At 39.5% G+C, this 27,020-nt stretch overlaps 1 protein-coding gene across 1 annotated transcript; it reads left to right on the top strand.

The window, feature by feature from the left end:
- The first annotated feature begins 4,375 nt into the window (after window positions 1-4,375).
- SLC25A31 (solute carrier family 25 member 31) lies at window positions 4,376-26,939 on the top strand. Its single transcript, XM_058666869.1, has 6 exons — window positions 4,376-4,764; window positions 11,449-11,576; window positions 14,981-15,098; window positions 16,177-16,331; window positions 18,551-18,676; window positions 26,056-26,939. The coding sequence occupies exons 1-6, from the start codon at window positions 4,524-4,526 to the stop codon at window positions 26,251-26,253; spliced, it is 966 nt and encodes a 321-aa protein (XP_058522852.1). The 5' UTR covers window positions 4,376-4,523; the 3' UTR covers window positions 26,254-26,939.
- Window positions 26,940-27,020: the final 81 nt, after the last annotated feature.

The following is a 27,020-nucleotide window of genomic DNA, read 5'->3' as shown; positions in this document are numbered from 1 at the left end:
CTTAATATTTTGGATATTTAAAATATTAAATGTTATTAAAACTTTAAACCTACACACCAAGCTGTATGAAAGAACTTAATTTCACAGAATTTTATTTCCATGTTCTATATAACTATTTTTATACTATAATTTTAAATAAAAATCACTTGGAAGTTTTTTGGGAGTTGTGTTTCCTTTTTAATCCCTTCAGCCAAAAAGTACATACTGAATTTGCATCCTGTGCCACATGCTATTTTACATACTGAGGATATTTACCTGAATAAGAGAATCAAGAAGTCCTGGGTACCGACGCCATGGCTTAGCCAGCTAATCTTGCACCTACAGTGCCAGCATCCCATTTGGGCACTGGATCAACTCACAGCTGCTCCACTTTCCAATCCATATCTCAGCTAATGGCCTGGGAAAGCACCAAAGGATGGCCTTGGGACCCTGCACCCACATGGGAGACCCGGAAGAAGCTCCTGGCTCCTGGCTCCTGGCTTCAGATCAGCTCAGCTCTGGCCACTGTGGCCATTTGGGAAGTAAGCCAACAAATGGAAGATCTCTATCTCTCCCCCTCTCTATAATTCTGACTTTGAAAAAAAAAAAAAAAGAGCTAAGGAATCCTGCCTTCATGGAGTTTATGTTGCAATAAGAGAGGTACATCACCCATAAATAAGTAAAATGTGTTAGTTAAGCACAAAGAAGAAACAGTGAAACCAGAAACAGCTAGGAAATGTGATTGAAGTGTAAGAAGTGTTGCTGCAGTTACCTCACCCTGGAGTCAGTGAGGCAAGCAACTGCTGGTTTCTAAAAGCAGTCAATGACAGTGCAAAGGCCCTGGGACTTGCAACTTCTAATATCCATATAAATCACCAGGACTTTTTTCCTTCCCTAAATCATTAAATAAAATACAATGCAACACAAGGTGGAGTAATCCACCATGGGGGGAGGGGGTGGGGAGAATCCAAGTACCTATGAAACTGTGTCACATAATACAATGTAATTAGTGAATAAAAAAAAGTATAAATAAAAAAACACAAAATTATCCATCCACAATCCATAAATAAATGAATGTGGTTGTGTTCCAAAAAAAACAAAAACAAAACAATACAATGCAACAAATTCAAACCACATTTTCAGGGTAAGTCTTTGATACTATGGTTAAAACACAGCTTGGGATGCTCACATCTCTTGTCCAGTTGCCTGGGTTCAGGTCTTGTGCTCCAGATGACATGGAAAAGCCGCAGCAGATGGCCCAAGTGTTTGGGTCCCTGCCACCTATGTAGGAGAGCTGGAAGAAGCTTTTGGCTCCTGATCTTGGGTGGGGAGTGAACTGGGGAGTGAACCTCTGTGTAACTTTCAAATAAAACAAAGGGGGGAAAATGACTGAAATCTTCCACATTTCATCTCATTTTTTAGATAAAAAGCCAGCCATTTCTTGACTTCTGAAGTTAATACAATGATAGACTTTAAACTACTGATGTCTAGGGATAATGTGTCCCTGCAGTTGCTCCAGAAAGGTTAACCCCAGCAGTGGCCTGTAAAATGGAGAGAGAAAATGAGGCTGAAAAACCTAACTATGAGGAATAAGCCACTGTGGGAGGGCAGTAACATCAAACCTAAGGTGTCAGCAGAACAAGCCGATTGGTTTTACGTGAGACAACTAAAATGCTAACAAAATTCCTAGCTTGGCGTGCCGGCCTGAATGTTTTTATGTTAATGACAGTATTACAAGGGTTATAACCTAAAGTCCAAATGTGCCAAAAAACAAACTCATTTTAACAGAGCTTTTCCACGGCTCTGTTGCTCCCACACAGTAAGAGAAAGTCAAATCTATTTAAAAAAAAAAAAAAAAAAAAAAAGCATTAGAGTACCTGTAGGAAAGAATTAGGGATATAGTCTCAGTAGTATAGAGGGAGTGCTAGGATGAGTTACGTTAAAAAAAACTGGAGTGGAAGAAAATAGACATGTGCAGCTACAAATACTCTTGCAAAAATAAGCTTGATATCACTTTACATGACTATTCAAAGTAGGATATACAAGGGCCAGTGTTGTGGCCGACTGGCTTAAGACCCAGCACCAGTGTCCCACACCAAGTGGTTCAAGTCCCAGCTACTCCCAATCCATACTTCTGCTTAGTGATTCTGGGAAGTTAGCAGAAGATGACCAGTGGAGGACCCAAATAGAGTTCCTGGCTCACAGCTTTGGCCTGGCCCTGTTCTAGCCATGGTGGCCATTTGAGAAACCAAGTGATGGATGAACTCTGCCCCTCCCTCTCTCTGCCACTCTTCCAAATACATTTCAAAGTATAAAATGAGGGACCCCTTTATGACATTTAGAAACATTAAGACATCAAATCTATTTTGAGTATTATTTTTCAATTCAAAGTATCATTTTAGGAGTGTGGTGGCATAGGATGCTAATCCTCTACCTGTGTTGCCAGCGTCCCCTATGGGTACTGGTTCTAGTCCTGGATGCTCCACTTCTGAACCATCTCCCTGATAATAGTCTGGGAAGACAATAGAGAATGTTGCTGGCCTTGGGTTACTGTACCCACATGGGAGCTCCATAAGAAGCTCCTGGATCCTGGCTTCAGTCCAGGACAGTTCTGGCTATTGTAGCCATTTGAAGAATGAATCAGAAGACAGAAGCTCTCTGTCTCCCCTCCCTTACCCTACCTCCTGAGGAACTTGACTTTTCCTGTAATGGACTTACCATTACCATTTCTAAATTATTTCCAAATTTTAATTTCTGATATGGTGAATCCGTATAACAAATACAGATATTTCTTTATGTTTTCAGTAATTTTTGAGAGTGAAAGAGGATACTACAATAAAATAATCTGCTAACTTCTGGTTTTTTTTGTTTTTAAGATTTATCTGGAAAGTCAAATATACACAGAGGACAGACAAAAATAAGGTTCTGTCCACTGATTCACACCCCAGGTGGCCAGAGCTATGCCAATCTGAAGCCAGGAGTTTCCCCCGGGTCTCCCACACGGTGCAGGGTCCCAAAGCTTTGGGCCGTCCTCGACTGCTTTCCTAGGCCACAAGCAGGGAGCTGGATGGGAAGAGGTGCAGTGAGGACACGAACCAACGCCCATATGAAATTCCAGCGTATGGAGTGAGGATTTAGCTACTGAGCCATCATGCTGGGTCCTGTTTTGTTTCTTCTTCTTCTTCTTTTTTAAGATTTATTTTTATTTAAAAGGCAGAGTTCCAGACAGAGAAGGTGTGATGGAGATTGTTCATCAGCTGGTTCACTCCTCAAATTATGGCACAGCTGGGGCGGGTCTGTCCAAAGCCAGGCGCTTCATCCAGGTCTCCCACATGAGTTCCAGGGCCTCAACTCGCGGATTATCTGTGCTTTCCCCAAGCATATCAGCAGAGAGCAGAATCAGAAGAGGAACAGCTGGGACTTGAACCGGCAACCGTATGGGATCTCAACACCATAGCAGTTCAGCTTGCTATGTACAGCAAAGGCCCCTGTGGGCTACTCTTCTATAGTAGGTCTCCAGCTCTCAACTCCACACACTAGTTACCTGGGAAATTTAAATAGTGATGCTAAACCTCACTGCTATCAGTTCTGACTTGGTCAGAGACTAATCTCAAACATTACGAAAAAAAAAAATCCTATGCCACCAATGGCTCATAATACACAGTCTAGTGTGCACATGATTGCTTCAAAAATAATTCGACATTTAAAGATTGGGGGAAAGGTACGTGTAGATTTACACTGTGAGTTTTGTAGCGAGCAATAGTAGCAAGAAACAAGTATATTGGGCCCGGCATGATAGCGTAGTGGTCATGGTCCTCACCTTGAACGCGCCATGATCGCATGTGGACGCGGGCTCTAATCCCGGCAGTCCCGCTTCCCATCCAGCTCCCTGCTTGTGGCCTGGGAAAGCAGTCGAGGATGGTCCAAATCCTTGGCACCCTGTACCCATGTGGGAGACCTGGAGGAGGTTCCTGACTCCTGACTTCGGATCCGCGCAGCATTGGCTGTTGCAGCCACCTGGGCAGTGAATCATCTGACGGAAGATCTTCCTGTCTCTCCTCCTCTGTACATCTGCTTTCCCAATAAAATAAATAAATCTTTTTTAAAAAAAGAAACTATACAAGTATAGGCTCCCTGCCCTAGTAAAAGGGTGTATTAATGCTAGGAAACAACCTTGTAAAATAAAACCAAACCCGAGCAACCTCAGAAAGCAACTCTGCTTCGCCCAGCTTTGCGGCCGTCTTGCTCGCTACCCCAGTTACCAGTCAGAGAAGGAAGCAGGCGCTCCGTCAGGTCGGGCGGTGCCTCGGCTGGGCGGGGCAGGCACGTGGGCAGGGAGTCACGTGTCCGGATGGCGGGAAGCCGTTGGGGGGCGCCTGCGCAGCTCGGCGGAACCCTCACGTCGAGCACGCTGGTTTCCCGGCGTGCCCAGCGCCCCTTTCCCGCCACGGCAACGCCGCAGCAGTTTGGGGCTTCCCCTCGGCGTCGCTCTCGTGGCGTGTGGGTCGGCTTGGTGTGGGTGTTTTCACATCTATCCTCCTGCCATGCAGCGTGAGCCTGCCAGGAAGAAGCCCGAGAAGCATGAGAAGCGGCTGTTTGACGCCATGTCCTTCGGGAAGGACCTGCTGGCCGGCGGCGTGGCGGCAGCCGTGTCCAAGACGGCGGTGGCGCCCATCGAGCGGGTGAAGCTGCTGCTGCAGGTGCAGGCGTCGTCCAAGCAGATCAGCCCCGAGGCGCGCTACCGAGGCATGGTGGACTGCTTGGTGCGGATTCCCCAGGAGCAGGGTGAGTGCGGCCGGCTCCCCGGGGAAGCGGGGCGGCCCCGAGGCGGGCGCTGCCCACGTCTGTCGGAGATATGAGCTGGTCCACGCTTGAACCTCTAACGGCTTCGTTAGTTCCTCGGGCGGTCCAGAAGGCTCGGCTTTCCCAGGGCCAGGAAGGCCCACGCGTGACCAGTCCTGCTGCTTCCCATGGACAGGCCAGGCAACCTGAACATTACCCGAGGGAACTACTTGGAGTTGAAGGGCTGCTAGGGTAGTTGCTGCTCCGCGTAGCTTATTTCTTAAAGTACGAAAATACCATACCTCAGTACCGGGCTACCTGTTACTTCAAAGAGGTTCTGGTTTTAATCTTGAAAATTACTAAAACGCAGAGCTGAGACTAGTGTGGCACACGATGATGCATAAAATTTAAGGAAACTCCAAAAGCTTAGTCATGGAGATAAATAGTATGTTTTAAAATCAAAAGATATGCGAGAAGATCTGTAATAAAATATTAATGTCTTAAGAGTTTTTTTTATATCAGGTCTGGTCATTATTTAGATTTTTTTTTTTTTTTTTTGCTCATTGTGAAATTTTTCCTCAGTAATAGTGAAATGATGTATATTGGTAATAGTGCAAGTGTTTTGAGAACCGTTGTTATACAGCAGTTCGTAAGATTGCAGGGAGGGATAAATTTGTCAAAATTCCCATGCGCTTCACTCGTACAGTTGGATTCCTTTTGAGATCTTTACAAACTTTAAAAAGGAAATAAGCCACCTCTCTGCAACTGTGCCTCTCATATAAGGAAACATGAACACCAGAAAAAGGAAAATAGGCTTACCAAGTAGTGTGTGTTCCAAACAAGAAGTGAAGTGACTTCAGCTCCGTGGCAGCCCCTTCTTCCACTCCTGGCTGTAAAGCAAAAAGTACTTCTTCCCTGGGGATGTGGTTACAACCCTTCCTGACCTATTGAGCTAAACTGTGATTCTAGAACAGTCACTTGGGAACTGAGCTCACTTTCTCACTTTGACTGGCTCGCCTCTTCCCATTCGCAGTCGTTCTAACAAAGCAGCTGCCTGAGTCACTCAGGTACTCCATTTTTGTGCCACTGGTTTGTACCCCACTTTTCCATGCCAGGAAAGCTGGAGCCTGTCCCTCCTTGGTGTATGTTCTAAGACTTCTGGAGAAGTAGGAGCCTATTTACTATTTTTTAAAAAGATTTGTTTATTTTTATTGCAAAGTCAGATATACAGAGAGGAGGAGAGACAGAGAGGAAGATCTTCTGTCCAACGATTCACTCCCCAAGTGAGCGCAGCGGCCGGTTCTGTGCCGATCCGAAGCCGGAAACCTGGAACCTCCTTCAGGTCTCCCACACGGGTACAGGGTCCCAAAGCATTGGGCCATCCTTGACTGCTTTCCCAGGTCACAAGCAGGGAGCTGGATGGGAAGTGGGGCTGCCGGGATTAGAACCGGTGCCTATATGGGATCCCAATGCGTTCAAGGAGAGGACTTTAGCTGCTAGGCCACGCTGCCAGGCCCGCCTATTTACTATTAGCTAGTCTCTTTTGAATATTTGGTCAGGTAAAACGAAGGTTATGGTCAGAATGTGCTGACCACTGCTGGTTAAATTTTAAATGTTTTTGGTAATGTTTAAATCTAAACATTTGTTATGGCTCTTTTAAGTTGAAATACTATTCTAAATAGTATTCTTTTTCTCTCTTATAAGAACTGCAAATTTTCCAGCACTCTGGAAGTCAGTTTTGTGCTTTCCTCTACCTAACAGCTGTTAGGTCTAGAGGCAACTCAGAGAGACAGGCTTTAAAAAAGATTTATTTATTTTTATTGCAAAGGGATATCAGATTTGCTGAGAGAAGGAGAGACAGAGACAAAGATCTTCCATCCACTGGTTCACTCTCCAAGTGGCCACAACGGCTAGAGCTGCGCTCATTTGAAGCCAGGAGCCAGAAGCTCTTCTGGGTCTCCATGCAGGTACAAGGTCCCAAGCCTCCGGGCTGTCCTTGACTGCTTTCCCAGGCCACAAGCAGGGAGCTGGATGGGAAGTGGGGCTGCCAGGATACAACCCAGTGCCCATATGGGATCCTCGAAGGCGAGGATTTAGCCACTAGGCTCCAAGCCCCTAAATAGTATTGTTATCACCCACTACTTTTCTGTACCTTCCAGGCTGAGATGATCATAAATGAGCTTTTAAGAAGCAGTTTTCTGTTCTTAGGAAAATACAAAGCCTTCTGGGTGCATCATAATAGAGCCCTGAGCTGAGGGAATTCACAACAGGAATAATATTGCCATCTAGAGGCATTTTTGGAAATTTGTGAAGAAATTTCTTAGCACCAAGACAGATGTAATATTGAATTGCAATAATATGAAAGGCAAAGGCCACTTATTTTTCAGAAGATTGGAGCAGCAAAGGTGTTTTAATACACTAGGAAGGGTTTGTTGTGTAGGTATTTTGGGTTGGACTTCTACCTGTATTTATTTTTACTTAAGTGGGGAAATTATTTTACTGATATTTTATATGTGAATTAACACTGACACCTGTGCGCCAGTCAGTTGCGTAGTACATGAGAGTGAGTCATCCTGCAAAGATCAGGGGAGTACCATGGAATAGACAAGATGCTAGGCATCCTTCCACAGGTATTATACAGAAAGCGTGTTATTATCTGTGTGTATCCAGTTGGTGGATTTGTAGCCTTCATTACCAAATGTTACCTAAATACCTGAAATATAGACATAATTTTAAGATTGTGCCATGAAAGCTAAATCAAGCATATCATTAATATCAGGTAAACCTAGGAAAGTAACACAAATGGTGTCATTCACTCCAAGAATTACTCCGTCATTCACAGAGTAGAAGCATCAGACCTGAGACAAGAAGGCTGAAATGTAGATTGGCATGCACTGTGTTAAGATTATTCTACTTATTTAAAGATAGTTACAGAGAGCATTCTTGAAATTGCTGCAACAACTAGGATTGGGCCAGTCCTAAACCAGGAGGTTGGGATTCCATCTGAGACTCCTAGATGAGAGGCAGGGGCCCTAGTGACAGAGCCATCTGCTGCTTTCTTCAAGTGTATTGTCAGGGAACTGGATCAGCACTAGAGCCAGCCAGGTGTGCAAGTGGTGTGCATACGGGAAGCTGACAGCGCAAGTGGCAGCTTAACGCATTGCGTTACAATGCTGCACAATTACTGCACACCTCGCCCTGATGGTGCCTTGAGGTAACAGCAGATGATGGGATGCAAACATCATGAGTAGCAAGGTATTTAAAATGATTATTGAGTAAATGCTGTTTTAATGCTCTAAAATTGACCAATGTTGAAGTTTTCCCCTGACAACCTTAGCTTGATAATTTTTCATCATTCTCTGTCTACATTCTCCATAGTTCTTACTCATTTAATCGTTATTAGTCTCCCTGATTTCTCCCCCAAAAATGTAAGTTCTGTAAGACCAAGAACTTTATACCTAGTGCTGGCGGCATGAGTTATAGCACATTGTCTGCTATGCAGTGAGTACCAAATAGAAGATTTTTAAATTAATCATCATCTCATCCTTATATTTTGGGAATGCTTTACAAATGTACAGTATAGGATATTATAGATGCAAATGATTTATAGGATTTATAAAGATTTATTTATTTTTATTGGAAAGCCAGAAGCCTCTTCTGGGTCTCCCACACAGGTGCAGGGTCCCAAGGCCATCCTTGACTGCTTTCGCAGGCCACAGGCAGAGAGCTGAATGGGAAGCGGGGCTGCTGGGATTAGAACCGGCGCCCATATGAAATCCCGGCGCATGCAAGGCAAGGACTTTAACCGCTGAGCTACTGCATCGGGCCCAGTTTATTTTTAAGGTGATATTTAGGAATCAGTTTTAAAATAAGGACAAGTTTGGTTTTCATGAAAACATGTGGGGGAGTGTAGTACAGTGGGTTAAGCCACAGTAACTTTGGCATGCCTTGGCAGAAAGCTGTAGGATTCTGGCATTCTGCTCATGTGCTTGGGAATGTAGTGGAACATGACACAAGTGCTTGAGCCTCTGCCACCCTTTTAGGAGACCCTGAGACCATGTGGGTAGGGGAACAAACAGGTCCCAAAGCCTTGGGACCCTGCACCCGTGTGGGAGACCCAGAAGAGGCTTCTGGCTCCTGGCTTTGGGCATACTACTTCCCTATATCTTGGAAATTGTTTTAACTCATTATTTCTTGCGATAACTGGAGAGAACAATAGTTTATACCTGGAGTGATTATAAGAATTGAATTAGCTAATCTATAGAAATTTATTGGATTTTATTTTTGTTAATTTTAATTCCAAGGTAATTTTCACCATTATTGAGGAAATTAAAAAATAAGAGTTTTATATGTTTACAGTATATTAAGTGATTTTTATGTGTTTGTATGTCATAGATTTTTTGCCACAGTGAAGATAATTAATTTATCCATTAGCTCAGATAGTTACTGTTTTGTGTGAGAATGAGAACATTTGAGATCTGCTCTTTTAGTAGAGTGTCAAGTATATGATACATTTTTATCACCTATAGCCACCACATTAGGTATCCAGAACTTACTTACCTGGCACTACTGAAATTTCATAATTTTGAACTAAGAGCACTATCTCCCTGGTTTTTATCTCTCACCCCTTCCTTAAACCTGTCCCACCTCTGATAACCATGAATTTATCCTCTACTTAAATTCAGCTTTTTCAGATTCCACATGTAAATAAGATGGCTCAGTGTTTGTCTTTCTGTGCATGGCTGTTATTTTACTTATCATTAATGTCCTTTGGTTCTTCCAGGTTGTTGTAAATTGCAGAATTCATTAAAAAAATTTTTAGTTATTAGGAAGGTAGAGAACCAGAGGTCTTCCATCTGTTAATCCATTCCCTAAATTCCCGCAACAGCCAGAAGTGAATCAGGCCAAAACTAAGAGCCTGAAACTCAGTGCAGATATTCCTTCTGTGTGGCAAGAGCCATCACCTGCTGTCTCCCAGAGCATGCATTAGAGGGCAGCTGAAGTCAGAGGCTGGCATCAGGGCACAGTACGTGAAGCTATTGCTTGAGATGCCAGCATTTCAAGTGTTGGTTTCAGTCCTGAGTGCTTTGGGTTTTTTTGTTTTGTTTTGTTTATTAATTATATTGTATTATGTGACAGTTTCATAGGCTCTGGGAATCCCCCAGCCCCTCCCCATGCCCTCCCCCCATGGTGGATTCTTCCACCTTGTTGCAGTATTACAGTTCAAATTCAATCAAGATTCTTTCTTTGCAAACATATACCAAGCATAGAGTCCAGCATCCCATTGTCCAGATGAATTGAACAGTTTTTTGGGGAGACCATTTCTGGTCTGAAGGTAGAGCTGGCAGAACATCATCCCAATCAATTAAGAGTCCCAACATAACATCAACAACAATTTACAACATTATGGATTTGACATGGTTTTGAGTAACCGGTATGTTAAAAAAAAATGCAAGTTCTTAACCACATCCTGTGATTAGCTCATTGACCTTTCAATTTTAGTTTATATATAGAACTGGCTGCTATACACCTTAAAATGGCTATAGGATACTATTCAGCTGTCTCGTGTCTATTTTCATGTTAGTATTCAGCAGTTTACAGTATAGAAGCATAATTTTGCTGAACTTGGCAGATTTTAGGATAATCTAGACTAGTCCTGAATGTTTTGTTTTGGATGCAGCTCCGTGCTGATGCACCTGCAGAAGATGGCATAAGTGTTTGGGCCCCTGCCACTCAAGTGGGAGACCCAGATGGGGTTCTAGGCTTTTGACTAGCCATTTGGGGAGTGAACCAGCAGATGGAAGGATCTGTCTCTGTAACTCTGCCTTTCAAATAAGTAAATAAATCTAAAAACACACACGCTTGCGCGCGCACACACACACACACACACACACACACCTGGAGTCAGAAGCAGAGCTGGGACTGGAATCCAGATGCTCTGACACCTGATGCCAGCTCCCCAACAGGTGTCGTAACTCTGAGCCAAGTGTCTACTGATAGTATTCCTAGTATACATGTCACTTTCTTTCATATGGAAATGTAAGTTGCTTCCATGTGTTAGCTATTATGAATAATAGTATGACTAGCTAATGTAATACTGCAAGGAATGTAAATCTGTCTGCAACATCTTGATTTAAGTTCCTTTGGATGTATTACCCACTTGTGGGATTGTTGGGTCATGCAGCATTTCTACTTTGTGTTTTTAGTTTTTTGACACTTCCATACTGTTTTCCAAAATGGCTTAACTAGTTTACATCCTGTTTCACCATAAAAAAGCTTCCCTTTCTCTACTTCCTCATTAATGCTTCTTTCGTCTTCTTTAAAATAGCCATTGTAACAAGTGCGATGTGATATTGTGATTTTGATGTGCATTTCTCTGATAATTGTGGGGCTAGAAGATGTTAATCTCTGACGAACATTAATGAGCTTGGTTTTTCCCATAGTAAAGACTTCTATATTTAGCTAATAATGCTTTCCTTAGGTTTTATCTACTCAGGCCCCTTTTGCTAAATTACCAAAATTTCAATAGAGTACATTAAGGTAACACTACCTCTTCAGAGGACACATTGAAAGTGTATTTGCAAGAGAACGGATATGCTTTTGAAAAATAGCTCATTTTGTTGAAACTGAGAATTCTCTAGTAATAATACAGTGTAAGTTAACATATTTACATGTTGTATTTTGTAGGTTTCCTTAGTTATTGGCGAGGCAATTTTGCAAACGTTATCCGGTACTTTCCGACACAAGCTCTAAACTTCGCTTTTAAAGACAAATACAAGCAACTTTTCATGTCTGGGGTTAATAAGGAAAAACAGGTAACTACATTTCAATATTTCTAAAATGTTTTATATGGTCAGGTTTCTCTTGTGATGTTTTGTACTTGGGGAGGTAGAAAGAGGTCATCAAAACAGACTAATTGTTAACATTTATGGGATGTGCTACATTGTGGAGTTTATAAATATTGTGTGCTGATTGTACCACTGGAGTTGCAATGGAGGTTATATGTGAAAAACAAAATTATGTTAACTTTCCTAAAGCTCACTGAGCTCCTCAGAGTCTTAACAGCTAGGGGCATTTTATCTCAAGGCAGTATTTCATATGAAATATAATGCAATTTGTATCATAAATCACTGTTTTATTGCACTGGGGATAATTTGACATTATCTCTTTTTAACACTAAAGAGTCAACAGATTATATTTCCTACCACTGAGGTAGTTTATTGCCTAAAGTGAATTTTTTATCTTTACTTTAGATCTGTTTACCTGTGATTAAAATTTATACAGAGGAAATCAAACAAAACAGGAAAATAGCGAACTTAGGTTAGAGATTTCTGGTTTTTTATTATAAAAATACTTTTTTTGTTTTATTTTCAGGTTAATTACCTTGGTTATAAAACCTTAATTTCCAAGTTCCTGATCATATAAACCACATTGTCATTTTTCTTCATTTCATTTTGGATTTTGAATTCCCAGATTAGAGATATTCAGTAGAAAGGCCATTGGAAAAACTCCAAAATTCAAAGAATTCTAAAACCTAAGAACACAGAGTTCCAAGTATTTTCAATGAAAGATACTTGAGCTGCATGAACTCTACTAATATGAGACAAAATAAACTAAGTAAGAGACTATAAAAATAAATGTCATTATATAATTATAAAAGGGTCTGCTCATTACAACGAGGTAGCAATTACAAATATGCAAGCAGTTTTCAAAAAGTTAAGAAGCATGTTATGAAAAAACTGAGGATCTAGGTTGAAGCACTAAAACAGCAGTTTGAAAAGAACTCCCAGTAGACAAACATAAATTCTGCTAAAATTGAAGAAAAATAAATGTAAATTTATCATAAAATTGGATGGAACAATGGTGAAATCACTGATGCTTTTTGAAAAGCTTAATGAAGACAGTATTCCAAATAAGTCAGCAATTCACAAAATGAATAAAAGGCATGAGACAATCGTGAAGATGAAACCTATAGTGGCAAATCATCTACATCAGTAGGTAAGGAAAAAAGTAATTTTTTTCATACCTAATTGAAGATAACTGATGGTTAACAGAAGAAACAACAGCTAATGCCATAGACATTTCAACTGATTCAGCTTATATAATTTTAGTTTTACAGTCATTTTAGAAAACAGTATGGAATCATCACAAAACCTAAAAGGGTTGGCGCTGTCACATATCCCATGTCATCTCTGTTTTGGGTCCCAGCTGCTGCTCTTCCCATTCAGCTCCCACTGTTGTACCTGGGAAAGCAGCAGCAGATGGCCCAGGTGCTTGGCCCTGGCATCCCTGTGGGAGACTCAGGAGTTCCCAGTTCATGGTCTTTCCTGACCCGACACTGGCTCCAGGGACCATTTAAGAAGTAGACTAATGGAGGAAAGGTTGCCTCTCTTCTGAAACTCTGGCTTTCAAATAAATAAATAAATCTTAAAAAAATAATAACAAACTAAAAATGCAAATAGCACTACTGTATGATTCACCACTGGGTATATCCAAAGGAACGGAAATCAGTATGTTAAAATATCTAGCTAATATACACAAACAACCTTGGTGCACATATGAAGAAAATTTTGTGTAGAAGAGCATTCTTGTGTATGTATGTGTGTGTATATTATTGCAATCAATTTTAGATGAGTTGGATTTAAGAAATTTCACGGGGCCTGACATGGTGGCCTTGCAACTAATGTCCTCACCTTGAACACGCCAGGATCCCATATGGGCACCAGTTCTAATCCCGGCAGCCCCACCTCCCATCCAGCTCCCTGCTTGTGGCCTGGGAAAGCAGTTGAGGACAGCCCAAAGCCTTGGGATGCTGCACACGCGTGGGAGGCCTGGAAGAAGTTCCTAGCTCCTAGCTCCGGATCGGCACAAATCCGGCCATTGTGGCCACTTGGGGAGTGAATCATCAGACAGAAGATCTTCCTCTCTGTCTGTCCTCCTCTCTGTATATATGACTTTGCAATAAAATAAATCTTAAAAAAAAGAAATAGAACTTCAACTGTCAAAGAAAGTGCTTTCCAAACCAGTAAAATAATAAATGAGAATTCCAAAACTATTTAAGACTCAAAACTTATTAGAAATAACAGCCAGAGAATAAAGCAATAAACTGACCTCTACTGGAATATTATTGATTTAAAATATTTAGTGATTACAAGGGCCTAATATGCTGGGTTTTCTTTAACATTGCAAATTCAGAATTTTCTTTCTTTTCCCTTACACCCGAGATGTTGAAGAAGAGTTTGCTGGGCTTGGGTTAGCCACATCTTAAATATTTATAAAAAAGTTACACATTCTATACCAGTAAGGCCTAACCTTCACATGCATTCCAGCTACATTATCACTGATGTCTGCCAATTTTGTGTTGTTTTAATATAAATAGATATTTTTGAGATGTTAAAATTTAATCGAGCGGCAGAACGCAGTAGCCTAATGGCTGAAATCCTCACTTTGTGTGCACCAGGATCCCATAGGAGCACAGCTTTATATCCCAGCTGCTCCACTTCCCATCCAGCTCCCTGCTTGTATCCTGGAAAGCAGTAGAACACAACACAAAGCCTTGAGACCCTGCACCTGCATGGGAGACCTAGAAGAAGCTCCTGGCTCCTGGCTTTGGATTAGCTCAGCTCTGGCCGTTGTGGCCATTTAGAGAATGAACCAGCAGATGGAAGATCTTTCTCTCTGTTTCTCCGTCTCTTTCTAAATCTGCCTTTCCAATAAAGATAAATAAATCTTAAAAATAAATTTAATTCTGCCGAAGTTACAAAATGAAATTAAGACACATGAAATACTACTGCTCCCCTCCCAAGAAAAGCACTCAGCTAACGTCTGCAAATATACTTGACATATAACATGGGCGTAGCTGATACTACAGTTTAAAGAGTCTGAAAAGATGATTATCTTCTGTGCTGTCTCTTGATACGTTGGCCTCCTTTTGCTGTGGAATGTTGAAATACCCTGAAGTTTCAGATTATATCTCACCTATGTCGACCAGGTTGCATAGTGAGAAACAAAGGTGACGTGATATTAAAAGAAATTCTGGATAATGTGTTATGTATACATGTTTACTTTATATAAGCTGCTTGTGAATCTGACCTCTTCCATTTTTCTTTTCCTTTTTTCTCTCTTGAACCTGAAATTTTAGCATTTGTAAAAATAGGAACTTATTAGCTACTTTAAATGATTATGTAGTTTAATGAGTGTGTTTTATTTCATGTTTCAGTTCTGGAGGTGGTTCTTGGCAAACCTGGCCTCGGGCGGAGCTGCCGGAGCAACTTCTTTGTGTGTAGTTTACCCTCTAGATTTTGCCCGCACCCGATTAGGTGTAGATATTGGAAAAGGTATGGAATATTTAGAAATACTACTTCCTCCTTCTTTGTGTTGTTATTTCTTGCAGTTTTTGCTGTACCAACAGTGTTACTGGGTTTAGTTTACAGATTTTCCTCCTAACCAATGACATTTTAATGTAAAATACAAGTAATAAAAGTAAGCAAATAACTAAACTGTAGTGTCCATGATAAATTAAGAATACCAGTTATATGTAAATAATCACAGAAAGTATCAATTTGAAACAGAAATAATAATGGAGTTTCATCTGTTATATTGCTTGAAAATAAAAGCAATTCAGTGTATCTTATCAAGTTCTGTAGGTTTTTATCTTTGAAAGTGAGATTTAATTTATTTTAAAATATTGTTATAATCTGTAAAGTATTATAAAGGAGTTCTAAGTCAAAAGCAAATACATAATCATAAAAGTGGAAAAATATTACACATGTGAAGTGTTTGTCCTAGACTTGGTAGTAGTCTTCAGCGTTGCCTTTTTGCTTTTCAACAGTCCTAAAATGTTTTCCATTCATATGTATTTTCTGGTAAATTGTAATAACTCTCATGAAATATTTTTTAGTAAGGTTGTTTGACTTAGATTGATTTTTGTAAGAGGTAGTATCTTTGGGCCTGACGCGATAGCTCAGTAGCTGAAGTCCTTGCCTTGCATGCACCTGGATCCCATATGGGCGCTGGTTCTAATCCTGGCAGCCACTCTTCCCATCCAGCTCCCTGCTTGTAGCCTGGAAAAGCAATCAAGGATGGCCCAGAACCTTGGGACCTTGCACCCATGTGTGGGAGACCTGGAGGAAGTTCCTGGCTCCTGGCTTCAAATGGGCACACTTGGGGAGTGAATCAGCAGACAGAAGATCTTCCAATAAAAAATAAAATAAATCTTCAAAAATAGAATATCTTTTAAGATACTGCTTAAAATCTTGTTTATCTTAATATGAATGAAAATTTTGTTTTTTGCCTGCTTCATTAAAATTGTAATAAAGAGTTCCAGATCATTAAAATCTATAAAATATCTCATTTGCTTTGATTAAAATATTTTACATGTAATATTGCCAATATATTTTATATGATTTGTTTTAGGTCCTGAAGAACGACAGTTCAAAGGTTTAGGTGACTGTATTGTTAAAATAGCAAAATCGGATGGAATATTTGGCTTATACCAAGGATTTGGTGTTTCAGTTCAGGGAATCATTGTGTACCGAGCCTCTTACTTTGGAGCTTATGATACAGTTAAGGTAAATTTGGGAGACTTAACTGGGTATATAGATTGTACATTTCTTTCTATTCTAATTAGTAATTTATTCCATGATGCTGCTTTTAATTGTAGGAATTAAACTAAATGATAGAATAAGGGAGATAAGATTCTCTTTAATTATGACTTCAGCATATTGCATTGTATCTGTGTTTTGAATTTGACTTTATATGTAAAGTGCATACCAAAAGAGCATACACACCAAAAAAGATGTTTGCCTTAAATATCATGGTACATATTTCGCAGCATTGACATTTTGGCATCTAAAAAGGTTGCTAGAAGTTTCTCTGATTTCACATTAATTTTATCAGTACTTTTAATATGTGAATAATTAGCCTTTGTCATGTTGGGAAGTAGGCTAGATACAATTAATTAAATAAATTCTGTGGTGGTTTGTCTGTTGGATAGTGTTAAATTCTGTGCTATAGTCTCCTTTAGGTTCTGCAATTATTTTTATATACAGCACTTCCATAAAGTAGGAGAAATATTCTAGTAATGGCTGCCATTTTTTGAGCTATTAGTTCTAGTAACTGTTAGTTACTTCATGCTTTCACAGTGTTCTAGGATGACTTTTAATACAATTTTTAACAAATAGATGAGGAATATGTTTGGTATATGCTTGCAATGGGGGAACCTCAACTGAACTTGAACTGTGGTTATGCAACAAGGTGGAGGAATCCACCATGGTGGGAGGGTTTGGGGAGGGGTGGGGAGAATCCAAGTACCTATGAAACTGTCACATAATACAATGTAATTAATGAATTAAAAATAATAAATAAAAAAAAACAAATAGATGAGGAATGGCTATATAATTATTTATTAAATTGCAAACTGTATGCTTTTAATCACATCATAATGCTTTCAAAAAGAAGTAATGGAATTAGTATCAATGTTATTTATTATATGAAATTAAAACTTCAGGAAAATTCATAACAGATTTATATATCATTTCTGCCCTCCTTCATTAGCATAAATGCAGTTAAATGTCCTTGTGCTCAAGACAAATGTTATTTGTAAACACTTAGGCTGGGGCTAGTTCCATGGTATTCTAGGATAAGCCTCTGCCTGTGGTGCCAGCATTCCATATGGGCACTAATTCAAGTCCTAATAGCTCTGCTTTTGATCCAACTCTACCAGCTTCAGGCCTGCAAAAGCAGCAGAGGATGGCTCAAGGCCTTGGGCGCTGGCACCCATGTGAGACCTAGAGGAAGCTTCTGGCTCCTGGTTTCAAATCACCCAAGCTCAGGCTGTGACCATTTTGGGAGTGAACCAACAGATGAAAGATCTCTGTCTCTTTCTCTCCTTCTCTCTGTAATTTTGCCTTTCAAATAAAATATGTATATATGTTTATGCTAATAGAAACTACAGACTGTCAGATTCTAAATCACAGAGAGATTTATGTGCCTTTTCCTTCTTTTCTCCTACTAATTGTAGTGGTCATAGAATTTAGGAATAGTTCTTCACTCGCCTAGAACTTTAAAGTTGCTTGTTATATAGAGTGTATTGAAGATAGCAGATATTCTTGGATCTTTTTTAACTCCACAAAGAGCCATGAAAAAACTTATTTGGCCCTAGCTGCTCTCTTCTTCAGTTTTGCATGCCATTAGTAAATATTTATTCTGAATTTTTTTTTCTGCCCAGCGTTCTTTTTACAATTGATCTTACCCAAAAGGCTAAAAATGGATCTTACTATTCTTTGTAAAATAATTTTCAGTTATTTAATTTGTTTGAAAGACAGATTGTAAGACCCTCCTATTTGCTGGTTCACATCCCAGTTGTTTTATAGCCAGGTTAAGCCAGGCTGAGACTAAGAACCTGGAACTCTAGGTGGCAGGGACCCATGTACTCCAGCCATCACCTTCAGCCTTCCATGGCAAACATTAACAGGAAGCTAGAATGGAGGGTGGAGCCAGTTCTCAAACACAGGTACTCCAGCTGGAATGTGGAATCCCAAGCCTTTGCTTCATTTCTATACCAAATGGCTGCCAACTCCTCCCACCTGAAGCATTCTTTTGAAGGATAGCCACATGTGGTTAGCATCTCTGCTTCTTCCTGATTTGCTACTATAAACCCAACTATTTTAATTAAGTTTGAAGTAAATTGAGACCTCTTTTATGTGTTTATAAGAACTGTCCTTTGACTGTATACTTCGGATATTTTTCGGCAGTATAAATGTTTACTTGATGTATTTTTCTTTTCTAGGGCTTACTACCAAAACCAAAAGAAACGCCATTTCTTATCTCATTTTTCATTGCTCAGATTGTGACTACATGCTCTGGAATACTCTCTTATCCCTTTGATACAGTTAGAAGACGGATGATGATGCAGGTATTTTACAAGAGTTTTAATGAAAATTTTGACAAAAACTGTACACACTTAGGGGGTGCTATTTAGTATTTCAGTACATGGATACATGTGTTCAGAATGGAGATACACATATCTGTTTATTCAACTTTTGTTTATAATGGAAACAGAATCTTGTAGATTTTTTAAAATAGAGAAAAACATGGTACTTAACATTATCTGTAGTCACCATCTGGTGAAAGGGGGACCCGTAACTTCTTAGCCCTAAGTATAAATTAGTATCAGTTGTTCAGCCTTTCCCAGCCTCCTGTCTCCCCTCCCTAGCCTCTGGCAAACTCCATTGTACATTTAACTGCTATGAGATCACTTTTTAAAGATTTACACATATGAATGAGATCATTCTGTACTTGTCTTTCCATGCTTGGCTTATTTGAACTAATATAATGACCACCAGATCCATCCATGTTTCCCATTTATTCTCTTAACTAAGTTTTTCTAACATCTCTGATACACAGGTATGATTTATTCAATTAAAGAGAAATTTTGGCTGAAAGGCAAGAATCATTTATTTTGCTTAATTGCAACAAATACATAATGTTTTCTGTCTTATATACTTTCCTAAAATAGCTATCAGCAGGCACTGTTCTTTCTTCATCTTTCATGAGAACAGAAATGTGTCCCGTTCCTATAAGAAAAATTCCTTGGAGGGTAAAGGATAATGGAAGAGATTAGATGCATCTATCTTAACTGAAGGATTAAGTAGGATAAGAACAGTCATAAGCTATTGACATATTTAGTGTTTTTTAAGATTTATTAATTTTCATTGGAAAGTCACAGAGGAAGATCTTGATCCGATGGTTCACTCCTCAAGTGACCATGAAGTCCAGAGTTGAACTGAGCCAAAGGCAAGAACCTGGAGTCACTTCCAGGTCTCCCACATGTGTGCAGGTTCCCAAGGCTTTGGGCCGTCCTCGACTGCTTTCCCAGGCTACAAGCAGGGAGCTGGATAGGAAGTGGAGCTGCCAGGATTAGAACCAGCACCTATATGGGATCCTGGCGCATGCAAGGCAAGGACTTTAGCTACTAGGCTACAACGCCTCCCAAAATTTATTTATTTTTGTTGGAAAGTCAGATATACAGAGAGGAGGAGAGACATGGAAGAAGATCTTCTGTCCACTGATTCATTCCCCAAGTGGCCACAAATAGAGCTGCGTCGGTCCAAAGTGAATCATTGGGTGGAAGATCTTCCTCCATGTCTTTGCTATTCTCTGTATTTCTGACTTTGCAGTACAAATAAATAAATTTAAAAGAAAAATTGGGAAACAAAATACAGGAGGTACACAAAACTCCCAGTAGGGTTCAAAACAAGTGATCTTCACCATGACACGTGATAATCAAGCTTTCTTCAGTTGAATACAAGGAAAAAGATCCTTAAATATGCACCTGAAAAAATCAGTCAACATATTTAGAGAATGGAGTGACATACTCCAGATTCTAAAAGGAAAAAATTGTCAGCCCAGAATAATTAACCCAGAAAAACCTATCCTTTATCTTTGAAACTGAAAGAATATTCTTCCACAGTAAAGAAATGCTCAGGATTTGGTGCAGTAGCCTAGTGGCTAAAGTCCTCGCCTTGCATGCATTGAGATCCCATATGCACACTGGTTCTAGTCCTGGCAGCCCCGCTTCCCATCCAGCTCTCTGCTTGTGTCCTGGAAAAGCAAGAGAGGATAACCAAAGCCTTGGGACCCTGCACCGGAGCAGGAGACCTGGGTTCTCCCTGTGAATCTGATCTGTTTCCAATATAAATAATATACATAAATAAATCTTTTTTGAAAAGTCACAGAAAATGAGTATTTGGGGGAGGAAAAAACAAGCTCAAAGAATACGCATCTTCCAGACCTGTCCTACAAATGGTACTTAAAGATGTCCTATTGACAGATAAAAGGAATAGCACCTACCAAAACCACAGGCAAACATAGAGAACGTTCCAATAAAACAACTAAAGAAGACTAAACAAAACAATAACGAACCCATTGGTAAAATGACAGGACCAAATTACTGTCTGTCCATTTGAACCTGAAAGTAAATGGCTTGAACTCATCAATCAAGCATCATAGATTAGCTGTGAATCAAAAAACAAAACCCATGTATCTGTTGCCTTCACGAGGCAAATCTCACCAACAAAGATGGTGCAGAAACTGAAAGTGAAAGGATGGAAAAAGATATTCCAGGCTAATGCAAAAGAGAATGGAGCTGGTGTAGCCATTCTTTTTTTTACAAAGTCAGATATACTGAGAGGAGGAGAGACAGAGAGGAAGGAAGTGGAGCTGCCGGGACCAGAACCAGCAGCCATATGGGATCAAGGCGAGGACCTTAGCCACCAGGCCACGCCGCCAAGCCCTGGTGTAGCCATTCTTATAACATCATATCAACGTTGATTGAAAAATATTGAAAGTGATGAAGGACACCACAAAGTGATCAAAGGATCTATTCAGCAGGAAGAGATCATCTTACTAGTTTCTTAGGATGTTTTCCTTTACATCTCTAATTTTACTTGGTTTTTGTATCTTGCATTTCTTTGTTAGTCTGGCTAAAAGTTTGTTTTGCTTATCTCAAAAAATGGCTCTTTTCTGTTGTAATTTGTGGTTTTTTAGTTTCAATTCCATTTATTTCTGTTGTGATTTTTGTCATTTCTTGCTTCCTGTTCATTTTTCTTCAATAAGCTCTTGAGATGCAATATTAGATTATTTATTTGAATATATTTCTATTTATTGTAAGCACTGGATGTTACAAATGTCCCTTTCAATGCTGTTCGTGTTGCAAGTTTTGATATTTTTGTTTTTATTTTCACTTCTTCAAAAAGTATTTTTTTTTCTTACTAATCAATGACACATAGGTCATAAAATAGCTTTGTTTTGTTCAAGAAGGTTTTTTATTTTCTTTTTCATTTCTTCAGTGATACATTGGTCATTCAGTAACATTTTATTTGACTTCATGTTGTAAATTTTCTATTTTTCTTCCTGTTGTTTATTTTTTGCCTTTTCATTTAAGGGGACATATAGTAACTGTAATAGAGACTATCATATCCAGGTGTGAAAATACAATGCAGTTTGCGTCTCTACTTGCAAATCAAAGATGGATTCCCAATGAAACTGTTAAATATGTCTTGACAGTAGAAAGTTATTTTTGTTGTTTATACTTACGTCATCAGGATACACTTAAAAAGCAGAATGATGGACTTAAGACTGTTTATGAAGGACTTTACTTTTGTAATAGTAGAAGAGAAATCAGTGTCGGGAGGGATGGGGTTTGGGGATGTGGAAAGGAAATCCCAGAGACTGTGGAACTGTATCAGAAAATAATACAAATAAATAAACAAGTCTTCACCCAAAATAAACAAATGAATAAATAATTTTTTAAATGGAGAGGCAATTTGCATGTAGACCATAAATCAGGTAAATGGTATTGTATCAGTGCTAAATTTCTTGATTCTGATAATTGGATAAGAAAAATACCCTGCTGGGCAGCACAGTCACTCAGCTGGCTGATCCTCCAGCTGCTACACACTGTACTTGGAAAGGTAGATTGTGCTCCAGTCCTGGGCCCCTGTCCCCATGTGGGAAACCCGGAGGATGCTCCTGGCTTCAGATCGGCTCAGTTCTGGCTCTTGTGGCCTTTTAGGGAATGGACCATCATATGGAGTGTCTCTCTCCTTCTTGTACAATCTATCTTTCAAATAAAAATGAATCTTTTTTTAAAAAAAATAAAATACCATGTTCATTAAAAAATGTGCACTGAGGTGCTTCTGGATAAAATCAATTGTGGTATGAAAATAATTATGGCTATTTGGATTTTTATGTCTCTGCATATTTTAGTTCACTAAGGATCTATACTAATAAGTGCCACAAAAAGAGTGACTGAAGTAGAAGTCATTTATTTCTCACAGTGGTGAATGCTAACAGTCAGAGACCAAGTTGTGGTCAGGATTTTTTTCCCTGGGATTATCTCTGCTTGGTTTATAGGTAACTAACTTCTTCCTTTATCATCACATGGTCTTTTTGTTCTTTTTATAATGACCGCTACATTGGATTAGAATGCTGTCTAGTGATCTAATTTACCTTTAAAGATTCTATATCCAAACACAGTTTTATTCTGGGATTCTTCAGCATACCGCTTTGGCAGAGATGCCCATCAGCCTTTAGCTGTATTGTTTTTCTGTTTTCGTTTTATATTCCACATTTTTATTAATTGTATTGCAAATACTAGTCTACAGATACATGTTTGGATGGTTTAATTCACATAATGGCTATATAATCTGAAATTTTTTTTTTTTTATCCTAAAACTTTACTTCCTCATCTTGCCTTTTGGCCTTGTTGAGACTTCTGATTCATTCTTAAATTTAAAAAGCAGTAACTCGGGCCCGGTGGCATGGCCTAGCGGCTAAAGTCCTCGCCTTGAAAGCCCCGGGATCCCATATGGGCGCCGGTTCTAATCCCGGCAGCTCCACTTCCCATCCAGCTCCCTGCTTGTGGCCTGGGAAAGCAGTCGAGGACGGCCAATGCATTGGGACCCTGCACCCGCGTGGGAGACCCAGAAGAGGTTCCTGGTTCCTGGCTTCAGATCGGCGCACATTGGCCCGTTGAGGCTCACTTGGGGAGTGAATCATCGGATGGAAGATCTTCCTCTCTGTCTCTCCTCCTCTCTGTATATCTGGCTGTAATAAAATGAATAAATCTTTAAAAAAAAAAAAAGCAGTAACTCACAGTCTTGCTCTTAATCTTTTTTTTTTTTAAGATTTATTTTATTTTTATTAGAAAGACAAATATGCAGAGAGGAGGAGAGACAGAGAAGGAAATCTGTGCAAAGGTTCACTCTCCAAGTGGCCACAATGACCAGAGCTGAGCCATTCCAAAGCCAAGAGCCAGGAACCTCTTCCAGGTCTCCCACATGGGTGCAGGGTCCCAAGGCTTTGGGCCATCCTCGACTGCCTTCCCAGGCCACAAGCAGGGAGCTGGATGGGAAGTGGGGCTGCTGGGATTTAAAGTAGCGCCCATATGGGATCCCGGTGCATGCAAGGCAAGGACTTTAGCCACTAGGCTACTGTGCTGAGCCCCTTGTTCTTAATCTTACAATGAAAACCTCCAGTGTTAAATGTTAGCTGTGGAGTTTTCCGAAGTTATCTTTTACCATGTTATGTAAGTTTATGTTCTAGGATCTCAACAATTCTTAGTCATGAATTCTGCTGTATTTTTTTCTTTTCTGTTGAGATGGTAATGTAATTTTTCTTTTTTAATGTGTAGTATGATACTGTTACATTAATCTGCTTTCTAGAATTTAACAAGCTTGTGTATTTGTTACAAGCTCAGGCTGTTAATGATAGTTGATATTTTGTATGCTGTGTTGGATTTGATTTAATGGGTCTTGTTAATATTTTTATATTCATGTTGAATAACACTGTCTTTATTTTTTCTTTTATTGTATTCAGCTAACTTTATTAGCAAGGCTATAAAGTATGAGGAGGATGTATTCCCACTTTGTCCTTTAGAACAATTTTTGTAAGATTGAAATTAAATTTTCGTTGAATGCTTAGTCAGAATTACATATAAAGCCATCTAGGCATGTGCTTATCTTGGATTGTCAAACAGTTGATTTTTTTTTAACAATTATAGTAGTATTCCAGTTTCTAAGGTTTTTGTTGTAAATTTTAATTCTCTAGTAATGTATGTTTATTTTGAATTTTTTTAAGATTTATTTATTTTTATTGGAAAGGTAGATATTCAGAGAGGAGGAAAGACAGAGAGGAAGATCTTCCATCTGATGGTTCACTCCCCAAGCATCCGCAATAGCTGGAGCTGAGCAATCCAAAGCCAGGAGCCAGGAGCCTCTTCTGGGTCTCCCACGTGGGTGCAGGGTCCCAAGGCTTTGGGCCGTCCTCAACTGCTTTCCCAGGCCACAAGCAGGGAGCTGGATGGGAAGTGGAACTGTCAGAATTAGAACCAGCGCCCATATGGGATCCTGGCACGTTCAAGGCGAGGACTTTAACCACTATGCTATCACGCTAGGCCCTATTTTGAATTTTTAAAATAATTGTCATGGGGCCAATATAGTGGCATTGTAGGTTAATCCTCTGCTGGGCTCTGCCCTCCGTGTGGACATGAGTTCTAGTCCCAGCTACTCTGCTTCCGATTCAGCTCTCTGCTGATGGCCTGGGAATGCAGCAGAGGTGGCTCAAGTCCTTGAGACCTTACATCCATGTGACAGACCCAAAAGAAGTTCCTATCTCCTGGCATTGGTCCTTAGCTGTGGCTTGTGGGCATTTGGTGGGTGAACCAGCAGACGGAAACTTCTCTGTCTCTCCCTCTATCTCTGTGGCTAATGACTTTCAGGTGAAAAATACTTTTTTTTTTTAATTAAAAAAATTTTTTTTTCCAGGAAGTATCATTTTGTTCTTTCTTTAATATCTGGATCTCTCTGTCTATGTAGTACCTTTTCCACATCTGATAATCCTGAGGTCATTTCCTTTTTACTGAAACAGTGGTTCCACAAATATTTCAGAGACCCTGCCCTACTAGGTCAATTTGCAAATGTCATCAGTGGTTGGCACTTGGCCAGGCTGAAGCTGGAAGCAGGAACTCAGTCCAGATGACCTGCAAGGGTGCAGGAACTCAACTACTTCTGAACCATCACAGCTGCTTCCCAGGGCCTGCCTGCCTGCCTTAGCAGGAATCTGGGTTCATGAGCTTAGGGACCAGGCATTGAACCCCGGCACTGTGATGTGGGTGTGGTGGCCCTAACTGGCAACTTAACCACTAGGCTAAAGGTCTGCCCATTCGGACATTTTTTCTCTGTGTTTTTCCTCTATTTTCAACTTTTTGGCCACTCTGTTGTGTTTATTTTCTATCTCCTTTGTTGCTGCTGATTAAATTCTTATTGTTTGTTTTTTTAAGGCTTGTCGTTTTTGTTATATAGGCTGTTCATTAATTTTCAGCCTTTTCTAGTATTTTCAAGATCACTGTTTTTTCTAGCAAATTATTACTCATATAGTTTCTTCCAAATTCAGTGAAGGACTTTTGTAGTTATCATTTGGTTTTCAGTACTTTCTAAGAAGTGTTTTTCTTAATATCTAAGCGTACAGGCTGTTAACCTCTGCTGTCGCTTTCCCATGTAATTGTAAAGTAGGGAGAGAATAAGCCATGGCCCAACTCATGCCATCCTTTGGTATTTGTCATATCTTCTGTTTTCCAGTGTCGTGAAACACAGTCACTCTGCAACCACTAGGCAGTTTTCATATTATGTTTGTTAATATGTAGTATGAATCTAATTTATCTGCACTGACAGGAAACTTAAGGTGAAAGGTATTAAAGATAATGAGAAACTATTTGTCTGTATTTATATACAGAGTGGAGAAACTGAACGACAGTATAAAGGAACCTTAGACTGCTTTGTGAAGATATACCAACATGAAGGGATGAATGCGTTTTTCCGTGGTGCCTTCTCCAATATCCTTCGTGGTACAGGCGGTGCTTTGGTGTTAGTGTTGTATGATAAAATTAAAGAATTCCTTAATATTGATATTGGAAGTTCATCAGGAGATTAAATTTAGAAATATGTATACTGAATTTGTTAAAACGTACCAATTACATACCTGCCGTGTGTGTACATTTTGATGGTGTGTTATTAATACCATTATCTTCTTAAAGTGCTAATTCTGTGATAAAGCATAGGCATTTTTCAAAGATTTAAATACTAAAAATCAGACAATGTGGATTTTCCTCCCACTTACGTCCAAACTAATTTTAATGAGACATTTAACTGTAAGCAATGTATATTATTTCTGTTAGTTGAAAATTTCTTTCTTATTTTTGCAATGCAAAATTAAAATGTATAATGCTGGAATACAAAAGGTGAATATATCTTCTTTTAAATTACTCATTTAATATATGTTTTCCCATGTTTTATAATCATACAGTATGACATATTTCTTGAAAGCTTATCAAGAGATGTGAGTTACATTTAAAGGCAGAAATGTGTTTTCTTCTACAACATCTCTGTGGAGACAGTTAAGATATTACAATGTATATATTGCAGTATCATACAGCTTTTGATAAGCACAGATTATAGATTTATTCATTAAAAATTTGATAATGACCCTATAAAACTAAAGTTGGAAAGTAAAATGGCTTATATGTTAATATTTAGTAAAATATTTCTACTGAGAATGTGTCTTAAAACAACAAAAAAAATAATCTCCTTGAAAGTTGGTTTATGTATTCTGTGTTGACAATAAAGGAAGTTTAAAAATGTTAGGCTTGTGCCTTTTTTGCCCTGACCCTACTTTTATTACCAGAGGATAGCAACATTTTT

The sequence above is a fragment of the Ochotona princeps genome, chromosome 7 (genome assembly GCF_030435755.1).
Source record: "Ochotona princeps isolate mOchPri1 chromosome 7, mOchPri1.hap1, whole genome shotgun sequence".
NCBI lineage: Eukaryota > Metazoa > Chordata > Mammalia > Lagomorpha > Ochotonidae > Ochotona > Ochotona princeps.
The sequence above is the reverse complement of the archived record's forward strand: the minus strand, read 5'-3'. Positions and strand labels throughout refer to the sequence as shown.

Coding starts and splice junctions, on each gene's coding strand:
- SLC25A31 (XM_058666869.1), top strand. CDS start 4,524: ATGCAGCGTGAGCCTGCCAGGAAGAAGCCCGAGAAGCATGAGAAGCGG. Junction 15,099..16,176: donor AGGTGTAGATATTGGAAAAG/GTATGGAATATT, acceptor GATTTGTTTTAG/GTCCTGAAGAACGACAGTTC. Junction 16,332..18,550: donor GAGCTTATGATACAGTTAAG/GTAAATTTGGGA, acceptor TTTCTTTTCTAG/GGCTTACTACCAAAACCAAA.